General features: G+C 45.4%; 2 protein-coding genes across 3 annotated transcripts in view; one reads left to right on the top strand and one right to left on the bottom strand.

Moving 5' to 3' along the window:
- Nucleotides 1-11,973, top strand: part of itfg2 (integrin alpha FG-GAP repeat containing 2) — a 22,053-nt gene extending 10,080 nt beyond the window's left edge. Inside the window, exon 12 of the mRNA XM_047022968.1 lies at nt 11,830-11,973. Within this exon, the coding sequence (XP_046878924.1) occupies nt 11,830-11,927 (98 nt within the window). The 3' untranslated portion in view covers nt 11,928-11,973. The remainder of the gene's footprint in view (nt 1-11,829) is intronic.
- Nucleotides 2,623-18,225, bottom strand: nrip2 (nuclear receptor interacting protein 2). 2 transcript variants are annotated; one of them, XM_047022973.1, is made up of 6 exons: nt 17,369-18,225; nt 9,789-10,157; nt 6,855-6,937; nt 6,504-6,637; nt 5,625-5,677; nt 2,623-4,781 (listed from the first exon to the last, which is right to left on the bottom strand). In XM_047022973.1, the coding sequence occupies exons 1-6, from the start codon at nt 17,522-17,524 to the stop codon at nt 4,665-4,667; spliced, it is 912 nt and encodes a 303-aa protein (XP_046878929.1). In that variant the 5' UTR covers nt 17,525-18,225; the 3' UTR covers nt 2,623-4,664. The 2 variants fall into 2 exon arrangements, with proteins under 2 accessions (XP_046878929.1, XP_046878930.1); XM_047022974.1 differs by having other exon boundaries at nt 6,513-6,637; nt 17,369-18,223.

The raw sequence follows: 18,225 nt of genomic DNA, 5'->3' as shown, positions 1-18,225 counted from the left end.
GAATGACACAAGTGGCAGTTTTAATAAGCGCGGCTGTTATCAGGGCTGCAGCAGTAGTAGGGGTTTTCGACTGAGCCTCTGTGTCCACTAGTTGCCTCCTCTGCAGTGTTTGTGTCAGTGTTTCCTTGTTGGTGTCAGCCTGTTGTGGTTCATATGGGAAGGTAGATCCCGTTGTGTGGTGGTTCATTTTGTGTGGTGGTTCATGTGGTGTGGTGGTTCACATTGTGATTTGGAGCTTGTTCTCAGTGTCTCTAAGAGTCTCTCCTTCCTGGGATTTTCAACCATGTCATTTTGCTTGCTGCGGATGTGTGTGTCTGTGTGTGTGAGCAGTCGCATCTGTGAGGGCTTGGTCTGATCAATATTCCCCACAGCTTTCCTTTAGGTTACTATACAATGTGCAGGTCCAGTCTACCCCCCAACGCACACACACAAACACACACACACCACACAAACAAACCACACACACACAAACAGGCACATCCTCCTCAGACAACAGCCCACCTCTTGGGCTCCATGGGGTGGGATCGTGCATGCGGGACAGAACTATCACTTACCCAGCGTGAAAGGAAGGGAGAGATATAGATAGAGGGAAATGGAAAGAGAGGAAAAATAGAAAGGCGGAGCACGATTAGCTTGTAGCAGACAGGACAAATAATCCTCTTGGAAGTGACAAACAGACAGGCTGTGGGGGAAGGCAGTAGGGAGGAAGAGGGGGCGGATGGCTCTGCTGATTGTCAAGCTCTGTGGCAACAAAAGCAAAGGAAACATGTCAGTCATGATTTAAGGCACCTGCACAGAGATGGCAGACTCGTTCACCCCTGCCACAAGCGCTTATCATCAAATGGAATCATTTTTTTAGGTCAGGTTTCAACATGATAATCATGAGATGATATAAATTGTGTGCTGGTGCTGTACTTCGTACTCAACATGGCACAAAGGCATACCAATCAGTCAGCAGCATGATGCAGTTGGAGTTTAGATGTTGGAAGCATTGACGTTGGCCCCTTTGACTGACTGTACGGTATGACAGGGCAGTGAAGCCTGTGTAATCTGAAATGGATCTCATTTCTCATAGAGTGCGGGCTCTGAGATTGCTTTCGACACTCTGGGTGATAGTTTTGTGTGGAGTGTGACATCCTGATGAGTGTGGCCCCTGTAACTTCACTCTCATTTGTAGAGAGGTGATCGATTTCTACGTCCACCAGTGAGAAAGTTCTCCAGATCTGAACAAGTGTTGTTGCTCTCAACACCTCAGTATACAACACAGGAGCTATCTTGTTAAGACTTATCTTCAGTGCAAGGGAGTCTGACTAAACAATCCGTAACACTTTCCCTCAAGTTGTGATATTCATATTATAACAACATTGTTAGGCAGTATCAGTAGAACAAAATGCAATTGTTGCTGTTTTGAGAAGAGTCTAAATCTGGAAAGTACCAACGATAATCTGTTTTTCTGTTTTAACCTTTGGTTGTGGCTTTTCATTGCTGTGGGGACCACGGTTGTTTGTAGAGCTTTGACAGGATGTGGCATGTGCTGTGACTTCAAATGTATTTCTACAGGCCCCCTCTTACCCGCTCCTCTCCCTCAATGTAGTCTATAGGTGCCATTTTGTTCTCACACCAAACCTACAGCATACTTAAGTTATCTGTAAAAGGCTGACTCCATGGATATCAACCACCTGGATTTGTTCTCATGTGATCTGAACTGGTTCTTCTCCAAGTGGCTTCCAGTAAAAAACAGACTGATATATATATATATGTATATATATATATATATATATATATATATATATATATAAAAAGAAGATAGAAGACTTTATGTTGACATTAATCTCAATTTATATACCCTATGTTTGTGCAGCTCAGAGCTTTTAAACTCCTCTCCATGACCAGAGTTCCTCTGATCTCAGGTCGAAATGACCTCTTCATCTCATCCCTTTCTCTTTATTTTGAGTCAGTGCTGTTCCGGCACCTCAACATTGTCTGTTGCTGGCAGTGAAGATGGGCACTAAGGGAGATGAAGGGGATGTGTAGAGCAGAGTGGGTGTGCGTGTGTGACAGGAAGGTAGCAGTGAGTCATATTTACATTACATTTAGTCATTTAGCAGACGCTCTTATCCAGAGCGACTTACAGTAAGTACAGGGACATTCCCCCGAGGCAAGTAGGGTGAAGTGCCTTGCCCAAGGACACAACGTCATGTGGCACAGCCGGGAATCGAACTGGCGACCTTCTGATTACTAGCCCGACTCCCTCACCGTTTAGCCACCTGACTCTCATATGGAGACATAGACTTGCTGTGATCAGAGGAGCCAGCCCTCCTGGCCTTATGCCTAGGAGAACATCTGCTTTCACTGTGCTAACATGAAAAGGTCTTATCATAGCAACATCCCAGCATTGGGCGCAGGGATGTCACATCTGAGCAGCGTCATGGGAATCAACAGCAATACATGTTTGAGAACATTTCAACTTCATCCTTGAAATTGATCTGTCGTTTCATAAAATGTGATTCAATCCTTTGGATGCACATCAGTTTGCTTCATCTGTTTGAGTCAATATTTGATTCTCAGTCCCTTAAGCTTATGGATGTTCTGTATGCAGGTTTCAAAGAATGTACGCATCTCTAGCCAGAATACATTTTAATAGGCAGAGAAAATACTGTTCAGAAAAAAAACGACACAAAAAATAAATTCCTTTCATACATCGATTTCCATCACACAGCTTAGGAAGTACACCAGTACTGTACATCAAAGAATACCGAAAAGTTGCCAATCTTTGTGTGGGTGACCCCCCCATTGAGAGAAGGTTAGACAGAGACTGCAGCAGGGCGGGTTAAGAGCAAGTCCAGATATTAAAGCAGAGCGTGACCTTTCTTTGAGCTCATGAGACTCCCATTGATTCCCCCACACTATGCAGAAGGACCAAGACAGAGTCATGTAGGTAGCAGGGAGGCTGTAGGGTCTGGTTCCGCTCTCCAACAGGCTGCTAATGAGAGGAGAATTCACGGCACTTTGGATGTAGAAGATCAAATCATCAAACATTTAAAGTTGAATTACGTCAGTGATACATGGTACAAGAGGAGAGAATGTACAAAGCTGATTTGTTTCCTGAACTGAAAAAACAGCTACAAATATGCTTAAAGAAACATCCATGAGGGCCTTGGCACATATGCAGCCTCAGCTCTGATTCCCCTGAGGGAGAGGCAGGCAGCTGGGCTCAGCTTTTGGCAGCATATCCTCACTAGAGCTTGGTGTGTGGAGGGCAGACAGCTCAGCTTTTGGCAGCATATCCTCACTAGAGCTTGGTGTGTGGAGGGCAGACAGCTCAGCTTTTGGCAGCATATCCTCACCAGAGCTTGGTGTGTGGAGGGCGGACAGCTCAGCTTTTGGCAGCATATCCTCACCAGAGCTTGGTGTGTGGAGGGCGGACAGCTCAGCTTTTGGCAGCATATCCTCACCAGAGCTTGGTGTGTGGAGGGCGGACAGCTCAGCTTTTGGCAGCATATCCTCACCAGAGCTTGGTGTGTGGAGGGCGGACAGCTCAGCTTTTGGCAGCATATCCTCACCAGAGCTTGGTGTGTGGAGGGCGGACAGCATTGCTTTTTTCCCATGTGAAACACCAGCCATATCGAAACTGAAAAGCCCACCACGAAAAGCCCCTCCACCGCATGCACTCTCACCTCTCTCTCTGTCTCTGTCTCTCTCTCTCTCTCTCTCTCTCTCTCTCTCTCTCTCTCTCTCTCTCTCTCTCTCTCTCTCTCTCTCTCTCTCTCTCTCTTGAACACACACACACACACAGACACACACACAAACCATAGTGAAACGTTCTCATAGTAACACAAACATGCAGACTGTATACAAAAGCAGACCTCTACAAGATCATGCAGATGGAATGTTTTGATTTCTGCCGTTTGCTCACAAGGACTAGTCTCACCCCAGGTCTACTTTAACATTTCGGACAAATTACTGAGAGACCATTTTTATGTAAGCCACAATTACATTCATAGAAGGGGATCTTCAATGGGAAAATAGATAACATTGATCTGTTGAGACAGAGAAAGGGAGAAGGGGCTTCACCTGGAGAAGATAGTTCAACACTATCAGTATACTATACTACTGTTCTCTCTCAGAGCAAGGACTCATTGACTATCACTGAGCCGCTGACAAGACTGTTTATAAGCTCTTCTAATTGACAGCTACGTAGCAACCTGAGACTTTTCTTCTTGTCTCTTGAAACACGAACATGAACTTCTGGAGAGCTTTTATGAAGAAGCGTTCTACTGAAATGTCAACATTTGGGCATTTTACTAGCAAACGTAAATGAATATGTACCTCCAAATCACACAAATAGTATGTTAAAATCAAATGATAATCAAGGTTGTCATGATCAGTAATTGACAAACGATTGTCTCCATTCTAAGCCTCTGTAAGCTCCATCAACTATACTAATTGAACATTGGAATAAAATCATGGTAAATGTCTCAATTGCACAAAAAACAAACACAATGGTGTGTAAACCAAAAAATAATGAGGGTGCTTGTCCACGTTCTGGCAGTGCGAGACACTGTGATTGGACAGTCCAGACTCAGGACTGCGACACATCTTCAGCGGCAGCCAATCAGAGGTGTGAGTGGGCCGGCTGGGGGGGAAGTGACCTCTCCCAGGGATCACAGGTTCTCATTGGTGTCGTGATGCAGTTGGCTCTCAGATGGCGGCTCCAGGAACGGCAGCTCTTCTCCTGAGACCTGCAGCTTCAGGACCCTTCTGCTCAGGTCCACACAGCACTGGGGGCAAGGGGAGGGTGGAGGGGGGGGGGGGGGTGTAAATGGGAGGAGGGAAGTGGGTCAGCACATGGATCTACCTGTTGGATGCCACAGGCAGAGAGACAGAGACTGGAATGGCTTCAACCTCCTCTGTCACAAATAATGCAGTGGAATGTCATGAGGATTCTGTGCTTTTCTTCTGATCATGTCAGTATGTGGGTCACCATTTCTACTATGTTAGCCTTTAGCCCATTTTTACGGGTTCCAACCCTAACCTGTCAAGTCTGTTTTACTTCCGGATCAACAAGCTAACCACAAGTCATTTTTCTTAATAGTTGACTGATTTGAACTAGGGCATCTGCTGTACATGTCCATGTATGGTTATGTTCCCTCGCATGAGGTAGTAGTAATTAAATTAGAATACTACCCTTTTTCCATCCTATCTATTTTAGGAATATGCTCAGCTATGATTGAATGTACTTGAATGGATTCCCATCTGAAGAGAATGTCCAGTTTAGTGCTTCTGAAAGGAAATTTGGTTTAGTATCATAAATTGTTTCAGGTTTTTCCGTCTTAATCCAATATCTTATGTCCAATCTTACCTCATAGTCTAAAATATATAGTTATGTTGATTCTTGAGACTCAGTTAATTGTCAGTATCAGTTATTTGTACACTGTTAAATCTCATGACCATTTCTGACTTTAACAAACTCAACTGCTCAGATCATGTCCCTGTGTTTTCGCTTTGATTATTCTTAGAGCTGATCTTCATTATCGAGCTCCAGCTAAAGGGGGAATCTGTATAAACAAATTCTCTAATGAAACACAACATTTACATATTCTCTGAGCTAATGAGGGCCTTACTTTGAGTTCCAGCAGAGTCTGAAGACCCAGGCATAGCTCGAACACCTCATCTTCTAGAGAGAGAGAAGAAAGAGAGACAGAGAAAATGAGATCGAAAGTGTTAGAATGCAAGAGAGTTAGATGGAGACAGGAATGCAAAGGGAATTTCCAACCTCCAGGGAACATTCTCACCAAACTCATCTGTGCGTCTGCATAAACGAGCATCACATTTGAGTGAGATCCTGAGCACGTGTCTTCCCTCCTGTATGTGTGTGTGTGTGTGTGTGTGTATGTATGTGTGTGTGTGTGTGTGTGTGTATGTGTGTGTGTATGTGTGTGTGTGCCCCTGTAACCCAAGTAAGGAGTTAACCCATCCCTGGCTGCTCAGTGAGCCTTCTCTATGTGCCTTCTGCCTGACTGCGTAGGAGGAAATGTCAGATGCACGCACTGAATATTGAGCACACACAAGAACCTCTCCAGATGCTTTTAGGAAACATCCTCTTTAGAACGTCCACATGCACAATTAACACACCCAAACAACAAATCACTGTCTCACAGGCAGGTTAGTATAGTCACTGCTAAGGAAACTTTAAATATTGTGAATAATGTTTGGATCATGTTAGTTTTTTTTTGTCACTGTGGTTATTTGATATACTAAAAAGGAAGTTAAAATCCTATAAAGGAACCATCATCATATTTTCCTATCCTGTTAAGTTCATGATTCTAAGCATTGAATGTACCCAAATCTTTTCTGTCAGCACACAGAATGGCTTTTAGTTAGTTTGTTTTGTATGTTGAAAATAGCATTGATGCTTATAGGCTAGTGATAGGTGAATGTAAGTATGTATGCAGCCACTATGTACAGTATGTGTACAGTGTATGTACAATACAGTTTGATACCTCTTTTACCTGTGACATAGGCAGAGCACTGGATCACCTGTCTGCCTAGCTGCAGCTGAAGCCCCTTAACTGTGCTGAGCAGGCCACGCCCCTCTGTCTGACCACACGGTGGACCCTCCTGGGTGGGCACCATCCTGACAACGCACAAGGGCACACACATAAACGCGCACGCACTAATGAACAAGTGGATATTACTGTCGTGTGTGTTCAGCTACTTTGTGCAGAATGGGCAGTGGGTGTTACAGGAAGGCCTGCAAGGACATTGTTTACTGTCATATCTGCACGCAGGCAACCCCCACATGTGGACCGGCCACCACGTGTTGTTCTGTTATTGATATGACGTGTCCTCACCCAAGCCTCTGGCAGCAGGAGCTGGAGATGAGGTTGTGTTTACTGCCAGTGTTGATGGAAGCGCTCACCTCAGTCTCGCAGCACTGTGGGAGACAGGAGCAGACATGAGTGACAGACGACAGCCTAATGCTTCCTCCACACTGGCAGACGCACAAAGGAGGAACCAGCTGCCGTCACAACAGCACATTTATCCAGCGTCGTGTAACCACAGTTAAATCCATTGATCTGTTAGCTTAGAAAAGGGCTTTTCATCAAATAGGGCCCAACAGTTCTACTTTCACTGCCAACTCCCAGGTTGTAAAACTGCCAGTGGAATATACTGGAGTATAAACTTGGAATAAATAGGTTATCGACACTGCAGACTTTGTAAACGCATCAGTAGTCTATTAAGTCACATTGCCGGAGCTGTTAAAATGTGCGTGGGTTTATTGAGGCTTGGACCGCCATGGCTGTTCGTTTGGTAATCACATATGCATCGATTCTCTGACTGGGGAGTAAGGGACTGTTTAAACTAGATTAGTGTGTATGTGTGTGTAAACGGATGACAATGCATATTTTTGGCTATTTAGTCATGTGTTTAACGATAACAAACCAACAATGACTACCGGACCGTCCACGGATCCCTTATGAAATCTCCAGTCTCACTTCAGTGGTTTCTTTGTATTTGTACTTTTTTGTATTCGTTCAACCATTGAGACACGTACTGCTAACAGGGCATGTTTACCTCTTAAAGAGGATGATCTCGTAGCATTAAGACCGTACTTTGCTTTCAAAGACCCTTTCTATGCTTTGTTATTCGGATACATGGCTAGACTGTAAAACATTAGCCCAATCAGTTGTGTTTGAGGGTCACTCTTTAACAAATCACTGAACCAGAGACAAACCTGATTGACAAACGGTGCCTATAGACCAATGTGAGAGTCTGAAGTGGCATAATCTTGAAACTGAGCCCTGGAACATTGCTGAGAGGCAGGTCGTGGGTGAGTGGACAACCTCTTTAGCAGTGTTATTCCCCTGCTATAATATCATAAAGTGACCCCGCCTCCCCACTTTACCAATGCAATACAGTGTCCTTTCCTTCATGTGACTAGGATGTGCATCGCTTGGACATCCCAGTTCTCTCATCCACTGTCATCAAAACTGTGTACCAACAACAGTGGAGCCGACAGCCCTGTGTGTCCTGATTCTAATGACCTTTCTTTTCCCCTGCATCTCGCAGCACACTCCTGCTGCAGGGCAGTTTGTGTCACATCGCTGTGATTCATTGTAAAGGGGGAAGCGGACATTGCGGCAGATAGTGATGGCTACTAAGGTGCCTACTCTGCGACGACACCGCCTGTTGTTCTGTGCTCTGCACGCTCTGTGTTTTTAGACAGACCCCGTGCCAGGGAGGCGTCACGTGGGAGGGTGTGTTTTTGAAAACATAGAAGGCTCAGAGTCACAGCATATGGCTTCTCTGCATGCATGAGAGCAGAATAAGATGGCTCCACCTCCTCCTAGTTGAGAGCGTGGACACTTGATATGGTGTTTTTGTGAAACCATAAACATGACCTGTATGACCTCCCCAGAGATCTGGCTTATCAACAACCACTGCCTCAGGGTAACGTGTCTTAAAACACCTTGAGCAGAGCATGTTTTCACCTTTCGTTCCCTGGCAGCTCACTCATCACACCATATTCTCTTGGCTCTGAGTATTTTTTCCATCTCAGATTAAACACATTCACCTACTAGTATATTATCAGATTATGCTGATCTATGGGACTTGTTGTTCTGTACACCCTATGGGCTCAGCTGAGCTTCTGTCAGCCTGCAGACTCTTCACAGGTTTATCAGGCCTGCAGACAATGTTTTTTGGTCTCAGTCTGACAGGTGTAATAAACCCACCTCTGTGAAGGGTGAAAGCTCTGCAATGCTGCAAAGTTGTTTTGCATTTGTTTCTACTCAGGATACATGACACAAAGAAGATCAAGGGAAAATCTGAACCAAGTAGAACAATCCCCTTGTGGACCCCGTAACTTCAAACACACACACTCACACACACACACATACTGCACCCAACATTTCAAACGGCAGCAATGTGTGCAGCGCTTGCTCACTATCGATTTCCGTCATAGGAAGGCTGACTTATGTCGGCCTAGTCAAGCAGGGTTTTCCAAATGAGATGTATTCAATCCAATACTCTCATAACACAAGGAAGATGAGCTTTTAGAAACATATTCATCAAATGGCAATGGTACAGGAGAAGCTGAAAATCTATTTTTTATAAGCTACCATGAAATGACATGATGTTGGAAAAGTATCAGTGATTTCTGGGGTTGTCCTTCGATTCACATGCTTTCTGCACACGCACACTTCCTGAGGCTAATCCCCTTAATTGGGGAATTCTATTTTGGTATCTCCCTATGGAGTTGACGGTTTAGTGGGTGACGGTGTTGTTTCACTGTTTACTGTCAGTCTGCATTTCAGTTTATTTGGATACAGTCCCCATAGGTCACTGTAGATATTATTGATAATCATAATAACTGATGCATCCGTTTTTCTGGGGTTACGTATCCACGTAAAGCTTCCAGACTTAGTCAGCCTATTCATGACTGAAAGATGAATGTTGTCTTGTGTTTTTTTTGTTCCCTATTACAAACCAATTGTGCATCTATGATGCCCAAGGTGAATCATCGTTACTGTGTCCATGTCCATTAGCTTTGTCATTAGTGTGAAGTGTCTCAGAGGAGAGGGCTCCCAACCGCCAACCTGCTATTTACAGCTAATGAGACAGACATCTGTAGAATAACACAAGAACACAGCTGAATAGCAGGGTAGAGCACAATCGCTGCTATCTGAATGGTGTTCTTTCAGTACTGACAGGAAAGTACTCGAGGCGTTGAACCGACGTGGATGAAAAGCAAACCCCCAGTGGTAACCAGACAATAACGCTACCTTGCATTGAACCAGCAGAGCAGTGAGGGTAGACAGGCTTCCACTCCGCTCCATTCCCTGCCTCTCCTCCGTCCCCTCGTCAGTCTGATCTGCCCCAGCCGTCTGCCTGGCCTCGTCGGGGCCACTTTTCCCCCTGGCCTCGCTGCTGTCGTCCTCCTCGTCTGACCGGAGGCTCCTCTCGCTCTCCTCCGGTGACTCCCTCTCCTCCGTGGAGTCGTCCGCCGTGCTCTCGCTCCGCTCCTCCGCGTCGCCGCCCTCCTTGTTGTCAGCCAGAGGGGAGCGGACCCTGGAGTTGAGGTCCCCTGCCTCCCCCCGCAGCCGAGTCATGTTTCCCTCAAGGAGACGGCGCTGAACAATGCTGTGGGGTTGCTAGGACAACAAACAAATGGAACAGGATTTTCAGACACCCAGTATAAATCAGGGGTGTGTGAAGAAACAAAAATAATCATAAATTGTAAAGGCTTTAGATCCAAGTTGTTGTAATAGGCATTCATTTGTAGATCATTTTCAGAGACAAACCCTGTCCCGCTGAAAAGCCTTGGAACTGTTTCATGATTTCATCACTCACTCACAATAAGAGAATGATTGTCTGGATGACTAACTAACAAAACAACAGGCTTGCATTAGGTGAGTCATTTTCCTCCAGTATGAATTAAATCATATTTTCGTAGCAGGCCCTTTCCAATCAAGTTGTGGACCAGTAGAAAGTCAGAAAAGACATGAAATAGCTTGTGGGGTACTTATATGTAAACGGAAGCTCAGCCAACACTACCCAACTTTACAGCATCAAGGAAGCAACAAGTCAGCCACACTTGTGGGCTTCATTATTGTGGGGAATGTGAGCTAATATTAAAGATATGTCGAAAATACTTTATTGCTGGATATCAACTTCATTCATCAGAAGGTTCTTCTGAAAACTCATTGTAAAAGGATTTGCTAAGCTTGGTTCCTGCCGCAGTAATGATAAGAACACAGAACATAGCCAAACCTAAGGGGAATAGTCATATGGATTTATGTCCATCTTTCTTAGTTGAACCATAATTGACATTCCAACAGGTTTGTGAGTTGTGTCGGTCCAAAAGGAGCCTGCCAGAGAACAGCCATTATCTCCTCTTAGTCCACAGCTTCCTCTCTCCCTTCCTGCTAATGCAATCATCAGGCCCACTTTAGCTCTCGCTTGGACACTTTCATAGAAACAGATGTAGGTTTTTACTGGGGATGTTTCTCTGAGAGAAACCGACCTGTGAGGTGCCGCTTTTTGTAAAAGCATGGATAGGCATGGATATGTCACATGTTCAGATTTTTTTTTAGGAAGGTGACCTTTGACCCCTCCCCTCAACATCTTCCTGGCCATGTCTCAGAAGTGGAAATATTGCTAAATATTTCTGTTTTACAGTGCTTCAGTGTGAACATTTTATCCCTGCTTTGCCTTGGAACCTTGCCTGCATGAGGAATATCAAGACGTATTATAGTTTACGTCTTCTGTTATCACAGTATTGTGCTGCCTGAGTCGACAAGAGTGCAATTTCTTTCAACACACCCACCAGGGAATCTTGCCCAAATGCTGCTATTGAACATGAAAATCCGCAATTGTAAAGAAAATTCTGTGTTTCTTTTTAACAGAATACAAGGGACAGAAGAATAGATGTCATGCTGTTGTTTCCTATTTCCTGTATTCTATTGGATTGTTTGTGCGTGTTTCATATTGTGCAGAGTTTATGATTCAGTCTGAAGCAATCAAAAATAGCACTCCTGGAAATGGTTGTTCAGTAACAAAGGTCATTATTATATTGAGAAAAATGCAGAAAGAGATAGAGAGAGAGAAAGAGAGAGAGAGAGAGAGAGAGAGAGAGAGAGAGAGAGAGAGAGAGAGAGAGAGAGAGAGAGAGAGAAGCCAGCTAGACCTAGACCCTATAACCCAGGCTTGGTATTAAAATGGTAAGGCTCTGTCATGACTGTCTGTGGAGAACATGTGTGTAATTGCCTCTGCTTCTGCCTCACAGCATTCTAACGGCTGTGACGTGCCCCTTTGTCCCTGCAGGTCACCGACGAGACACAGCGAGGCTTCTTCAGCGGTGGTGTTCCTCTACCACTCCCCTGCTTCCTCACTCTGCATTGTCTCTCCCCTCTCTTCTTTAAGGTCATCTATAAAGGCTTGCCGCCCGCATATTTACGCATCTCTGAACCGATTTCCCCCGTCTGCCTTTGCCCTTTCATGATTATCATTCAAGGCTTAAAGTAAGCCATATGGAGTTCTGTATTGTATATATCTAACTTTGGCCAGGCCTTCCCTTTCTTCCTCCACTTCCTCTGTCTATCTCCTCTTTCCTTGATGGTTATAATGCGCAGTCTGGAGCCTGCTATCTGTTCCCTCCCCCTGTTCTCGTGTATTGCTGTCATCAGGGAGGGTTTATTCCGCTTTTCTCAAGCTGTGAGTACGGCCTCTTCTCCACAGGATCGCTCCTCAGAATAGGATGCTCGGAGTGAGGCGCTTAACATCCATACCAATCAAATGAAATCAACTTCTCGTGAAGGGTCTGAATCATGATTATCTATTACTCGCACTCCCCTTGCTGGCCTTCAGCACCACCTTTATCAGAGGTAAATCTGACCTTGCACTCACCCTGCCAATCAGATGGCTCAAATGTCATCAGCACCAGCTTAATCAAACACAGGAGTGGTCTAATGAGTGGCTTGTCCATTTTTTACATAATAACATAATATAATTTAGTAACTTGATCACGCCATGATTGGCTACTGTATTTTCCCTCCCATCTCTTAACGTGTACAGAAACACACCAGGAGATTATTAGGGTCAATGGTTGGATGTCAGACTGATTCCATGGTGGATGAAGGATAGAGGGATAGAGGATGAATAGAGGGATATATGGTGAGAAGGATGGTGTGTCTGGAGTCTATCAATCCACATAAATGGATTGGAAAGGTGGCGTTGCTGCAGTTACAGGCATCACATTTAGGATGGATGGTTATGATAATGGAAGTAGACATGTTACGCTTTGAAATAGCCCAGGTTGATTCTCTGTGATGTGCAGTCAGGTGACAGGGGTTTGTAAAGCAGCAGAGATGGAAAAGACACGTAGAAACCCCTTTTATTATGAGGGAAATCCTTTTGTTAAGAAACTGAAATCAATCCACGTTCCACTGAATCTTGTTTTCGACGAGACTAGCAGTACACAGAGCAGAACGCACCTGACAGGTAGCCATGAACACACTGTCATTTCCTCATCTCTGTCATGGAAGGCAGCTGCTGCCACAGTGGGGAGGTCAGCTCGTAGCATGCATGTTAATAACGGTCAGCCTGGGTCCAGTGTACGTAAACCCACCGTATGTGTCCCGGTGTTTTTCGTTGTATTTTGAAGTGATTCAGTGCTTTGTCACCACACTCTGAAATGATATGCTCTGGTTCAGCGTCTGATGACATGAAGGGAAGGGAAGTGGCTGTTAAAATATACAGTGTGAAAAGGGAAATGTCTGAATAGTAACTAGCGTCTGTCTTCCAGCGGCTTAAACCTTAACACACAGAGACACCTGATTAGGGTTCTACATTTCTATCCATTGCAAGTAAACAGCGAAATTCAGGAAACCTTCACTGTATTTTAGCTTGCAGTCATTTTGCATATTGTGGATACAAAAGTCCTTCGATAAAGTAGCCAATAGCTACGGTTCGTTTGGCAATTTTGCTGAAGGGCTGATTTGTGATTTACTATCCATACAAATGAAACATTCACATCCATTATGTTTTGGTGATTTAGATCGATGCAATCAATCAGGCTCTACCCAATCATACACACACATGAACACAGAAACACACACACTATCCACACGCTGTTCTTTTATGTCGTTTAATGTGTCATGCTGATTCTGCTGATTAGAATCCTGCAGTGACCTGGGAGCACTGACAACATTGTGTTCCAGTCCAAACCAGTCTCCTGCCAGGGTGACAGGGACAACTGTTACTGTGACACTTACTCTCCCTTTGTCAAAGCATGTCCTTTTCTCTCTCTCTCTCGCTGTCTCTCTCTCTACCTCTCTCTCTCTCTCTCTACCTCTCTCTCTCTCTACCTCTCTCTCGCTCTCTCTCTCTCTCTCACACTCTCTCGCTCTGTGTGAGATTAGAGGCTAATTGCCATGTGGGCTAATTATCTAACTGCAACAGGCCCGAGTCACATGTCATCTCCCCCCCCCCCCCCCCCTGCCAAATGCCTACTTTCCTATTCTGATCGAGGTCCCCAGCGGCCCACTTCCTGTGACACAAACCAGGAGGGTGCAGCAGCACAGCTGCTCTCTCCCTCTCTCTCACTTGTCTCTCTTTGTCTTTCTGTCCTCTCTTTCTGTTTTCTCCCTTTTTTCCCTTACTTTCCTCTCTGTCGCTCGCCCTCCCTCTCTTTCTTTCTGTGTCTAACCCTCAATTTCACTCCTTCTCTCCACACCTCCCTGCTGTCTCCATCTTCCCCCACTTCCTTTTCTTCTTTCTTCCACTGATGTTGGGGTTGTTTAGCTGTTGCGTTCTACAGTTAGTTATTTTTAGCTTCCCGACATGCACAGCGTAGACAGAGAGAGAGAAAGAGAGAGAGAGAGTGTTTGAACGACTGAGGGGCGAGGTCTGTTGTGGTCGCTCCTCCATAGCCCCTGGTGGCTGGGAGACCAGGAGTGACACTGTCACACTCAGATTATCCCCCATCGGGGCCATACTAACTTGTTGTTCTTGTACTGAAAACGATAAGGCGCTGCGTGCTGCCAATCACTACCTGACACAAATGAAGAGCCCTGGAAATATCCCTCTTAAAATAGAAGTGCTCCCTGTTGTATTGTTCCTGGGGTTTTCCAACTGGGGGAGGAAAGGGGGGCTTTATTTGGCGGGGGGGGGCAGGGATTCCGATGGAACTAAGGTAATAATGGCCGGTGCTCTGCAGCTCAGCTACCACGTGACCTTCCTCCAACACCTGGAGCATCACTGCCTACTTGGGCAGAGCGTCCTGCTGGAGAACCTCCATGTGTAACCCTCTGTGATGGGAGCCGACGGAGGGAAAACAGAGATGGAGAGAGGGAGAAACTTGGAAGAGGGAAGGCCCAGGGAGAGGCCTTGGAATGGAGAGCAGATATGGTGTACGGGAGGCACATTTATCTATGGGCAGGGAGAGGAGGCTAGGTGGGGATGTCTGGGGGAAACTAGCTGTTTGTATCAGGAACATGGAGTCTATATGAGCGGGGGTGAGATGAGATTATGCAATGCTACTTGCTATAAGCACTGTCCCTATAAGTGGCTGTGCTCCTCTGCTCTTGTCCGCCCGCCCTCTCTCTCCCCCGCCTCTGCCTGTTCACCTCCCTGCCTCTCCCGCTTGAATGGTGGGTTGTGTTTGCCCTTTTCATGCTCACTGCTCCTTCGCTCTGGTCGCCGTGGTGAGGCACAGCTGAGGAGATAAAAGGGCCCTGGGCGTGGGGCAGCCAACCAAATGGGCTGTTATGTAACGCAGGCTCCACCGTTGAATACTTCACTGGTATAGCTACCAAGCTGAAGAGCAAACCTGGTTCCATCTAAGGCCCAGCATGAGCTAATGCTGATTTCATTAAGAGCCTTCCTGGCTCTGTTAATCACGTTAATGAAGACAAATGAATAATCGTCATTCCAAATTAGGCTCAACAGATTTCCAGTTCATAACGTTAAAAAAATTGTTTTTACTATTTTACCACTTCTGACATGCAAGGCATAGAGACAAATAAACATGTCCTCTCTCCAGCTGTGATTGGATCTTAGCTGTCTGCTGTTGCCAGTCGTCTTTGAGACGAGCCTCTCCAGACACCTTAGGGACGCTCCCACTCCATGCTTTTGTACCGTTCAGTTGAGTCATGTCTCCATTGACAGTGTGATTGGTTGTGACAGTTCTGTACAGAGACGAGAGCCAGGCACGCTGGCTGGTAAAGCGGGGGAGGCCTAACAATGGCTGCCTCTCTCTGGCTCCAAGGCCAGTACAACGTACATACAGTACTGCTGTAAGACACCACACAAGCCTTACTGAGCCCCCCGTGGCCTCAGTCTTATTTTGTGGTTTCGGAAGACTGATGTGGATGAGAATGAGTCTCATTGCTCCTCTGACTGATACATAATTGGTTTTACTATAATTGCGATTTGTCTGAGCAATGAGACTCGGAATTACATGCTGTCATTGGATACCTGCTGTTTCATCTCCTTTGGAAGTATGAATGATGGAGTAAGGACTTCAGGGAAACATTTTGTTTTCATTATTTTTCACCATTTTGCAGATTCCATTCTAAGTACATTTTATTCAAGGTATTGTGTTTGTCAACAACATCAGTATTTCTGGCTTTTAATCGCTGGACCAAAGACTGTGCATAATGGATGTTCACCTTTAAAACTCTCATTAACAATTGCCATGTTTGCCTCAGGCTTTCTAGAGGCATATTGATTCAGAGTTGTCGGTAGGAAAATAGATGTATTTTTTCCTGTGCGCCACATATGTATGTGTGATATGTGTAAATATGTGAATAAGATGTCAGCGGAGAGGGGAAATGGAACAAAACAGTGGGAAAAGACTGAAAACAAAGAGACTGGAGCAAGGGTTGACAGAGGTGGAATTTCGCCAAGGATGCTATGGTTGCTGGAGCCCACTGTGAGTCCTGGTGTTGAAATGTGATGAATATAAACACAACGTGTAATCATACACACAGCATGCCCCGAGATGCAACATGCCAGAGAGACTCATTGTGAAGCTTCTTGGAGTGCGCTCTGGGGACCTGGGAGCCTGTCATCTAATCAGGACTGAGTCAGGAGTTGACAGTGGGGCAGTAAAGCCATTATTACCCTAGTTCCATAGGAACCCCCGTGTCCTCTGCAGCGATGTGAGATATGACTGGTAAACGGAGGAGAAAGTGGGGATCGGAGAATGTCGCTGTCAGGGCTCAGTAATGTATGGTCACTGTATGTTGTACGTAAGTGTGTGTGAAAGTGTCCCGCTGGTGAGAAAAGATGAAACTTCCCTCAAGTAACAGGGTGTGACAGGTCTAGTTCTCCCTGATACATGGTACACACACAGATCTCTGAATCTTTCATTACCGTATAGCAGCTACCAATTTATTTTTTGACTTCATTGTTAAGGAGGGGAAATGTACTGCTCTGTGATCATAGAGAATGAGAGATTCAATCATAAAGCTTGATTCCTTGAGTAGGTGCTTTATATATGATTCTGTATTCATTACTGTACCATTAATACTTCATAAGGTATTCAATGTTCTTTTATAGAAAAAAACAAACCAAAACTGTATTCTAGCATTGACAAATTCAAACTCTGCTTGCCTCTCATCAGACCTCCAAAGTACATAAACTGACTAGCATGAGAGAGACCTCAACTAGCACTAATAATAATAACCTCTGGCACTAGAAAGACAACAATAGACAACAGGCAATTACCTCTCCAGACAAGCATCCAAAATAAACTCAAATTAATCATCTTCTTCATAACCATTTAAAAATCCCTATTTGGTAAAGACCAAGTCAGCAGTAACAACAGCATTGATAACAGCCAACCGGGCGTGAGACTCACCAGGTCTTTGGAGGTGCCCAGTCTCTTCAGCCCATCAAGGGGCAGCAGGTCAGCTGAGTCCTTGTGTGTGAACTGGGTGGCCTGCTTCAGACGCCGCTGCTGATGGAAGATGGCTTTGTCGCGGATAGCCAGCTCGCCCTTCTTAGTCCCGCTCATGGTTAGACACAGCCTCTACACAGCTCGGCACACAACCTGCTGTGGACCAGGGCACAGGCAACTCTACACACTGGGAGAGCAACAACAAAACTACTGCCGGTCGCACTAGTGTGAGATATAGTCCTGGGAGGAACAGCAGTAGCAGCAGCAGCAGCAACGCAGCTGTGAAGCACAGAAGGACATGTAAGTGTGTCACAGACGAGAGTCGACCGTCTGTGTGCACAGCCCCTGTGTGTCGACGGTCCTCCTCAGCTCAGATACAGCCCCGAGAGCAAGATGCTGTTTACGCCTCAAGTTTTTTTTTTTCTTCGACCCAGCAACAAATTCCCTTCACATGTCCTCTTTTGAAACAGTAACCTTCCTCGTTTTGAGGTCAAACTTGTTTTTGATGTGGAGGTCCTTGGTATCTACCTGTATACGCTGTAGTATTTATGACTGAGCAGTCATAATGTCCAATGTGCTGATGATCCTGTTATATGGTCCTGTTAGATCTGCCTCTCCAGCAGGTCATGTTCAGTCTGGGTGGGCTGGGTGAGAATGCAGTGTGAATGTATGGATCTCCTCCTGTTTCAGTTCTGTGTCTGTTCTTGCAGCGATGCAGGAGAAAACGGTGCCCCCCTCTCTGGTCTCTCTCTTTCTCTGGTCTGTTGTCTCTCTCTCTCTCTGGTCTCTCTATCTCTGGTCTGTGGTCTCTCTCTCTG

This window comes from Hypomesus transpacificus, chromosome 7 (assembly GCF_021917145.1).
Source record: "Hypomesus transpacificus isolate Combined female chromosome 7, fHypTra1, whole genome shotgun sequence".
NCBI classification, from domain to species: Eukaryota; Metazoa; Chordata; class Actinopteri; order Osmeriformes; family Osmeridae; genus Hypomesus; species Hypomesus transpacificus.
This window is presented reverse-complemented; position numbering and strand designations above follow the sequence as displayed.

Bases quoted from the DNA above. Each gene is read 5' to 3' on its own strand.
- nrip2 (XM_047022973.1), bottom strand. From the start codon at position 17,524: ATGAGCGGGACTAAGAAGGGCGAGCTGGCTATCCGCGACAAAGCCATC. The intron at 6,938-9,788 runs GTAGCGTTATTG...TGTCTCCCACAG, and splicing joins CTCTGCTGGTTCAATGCAAG to TGCTGCGAGACTGAGGTGAG. The intron at 6,638-6,854 runs GTGAGGACACGT...GTGCGTTGTCAG, and splicing joins TCCTGCTGCCAGAGGCTTGG to GATGGTGCCCACCCAGGAGG.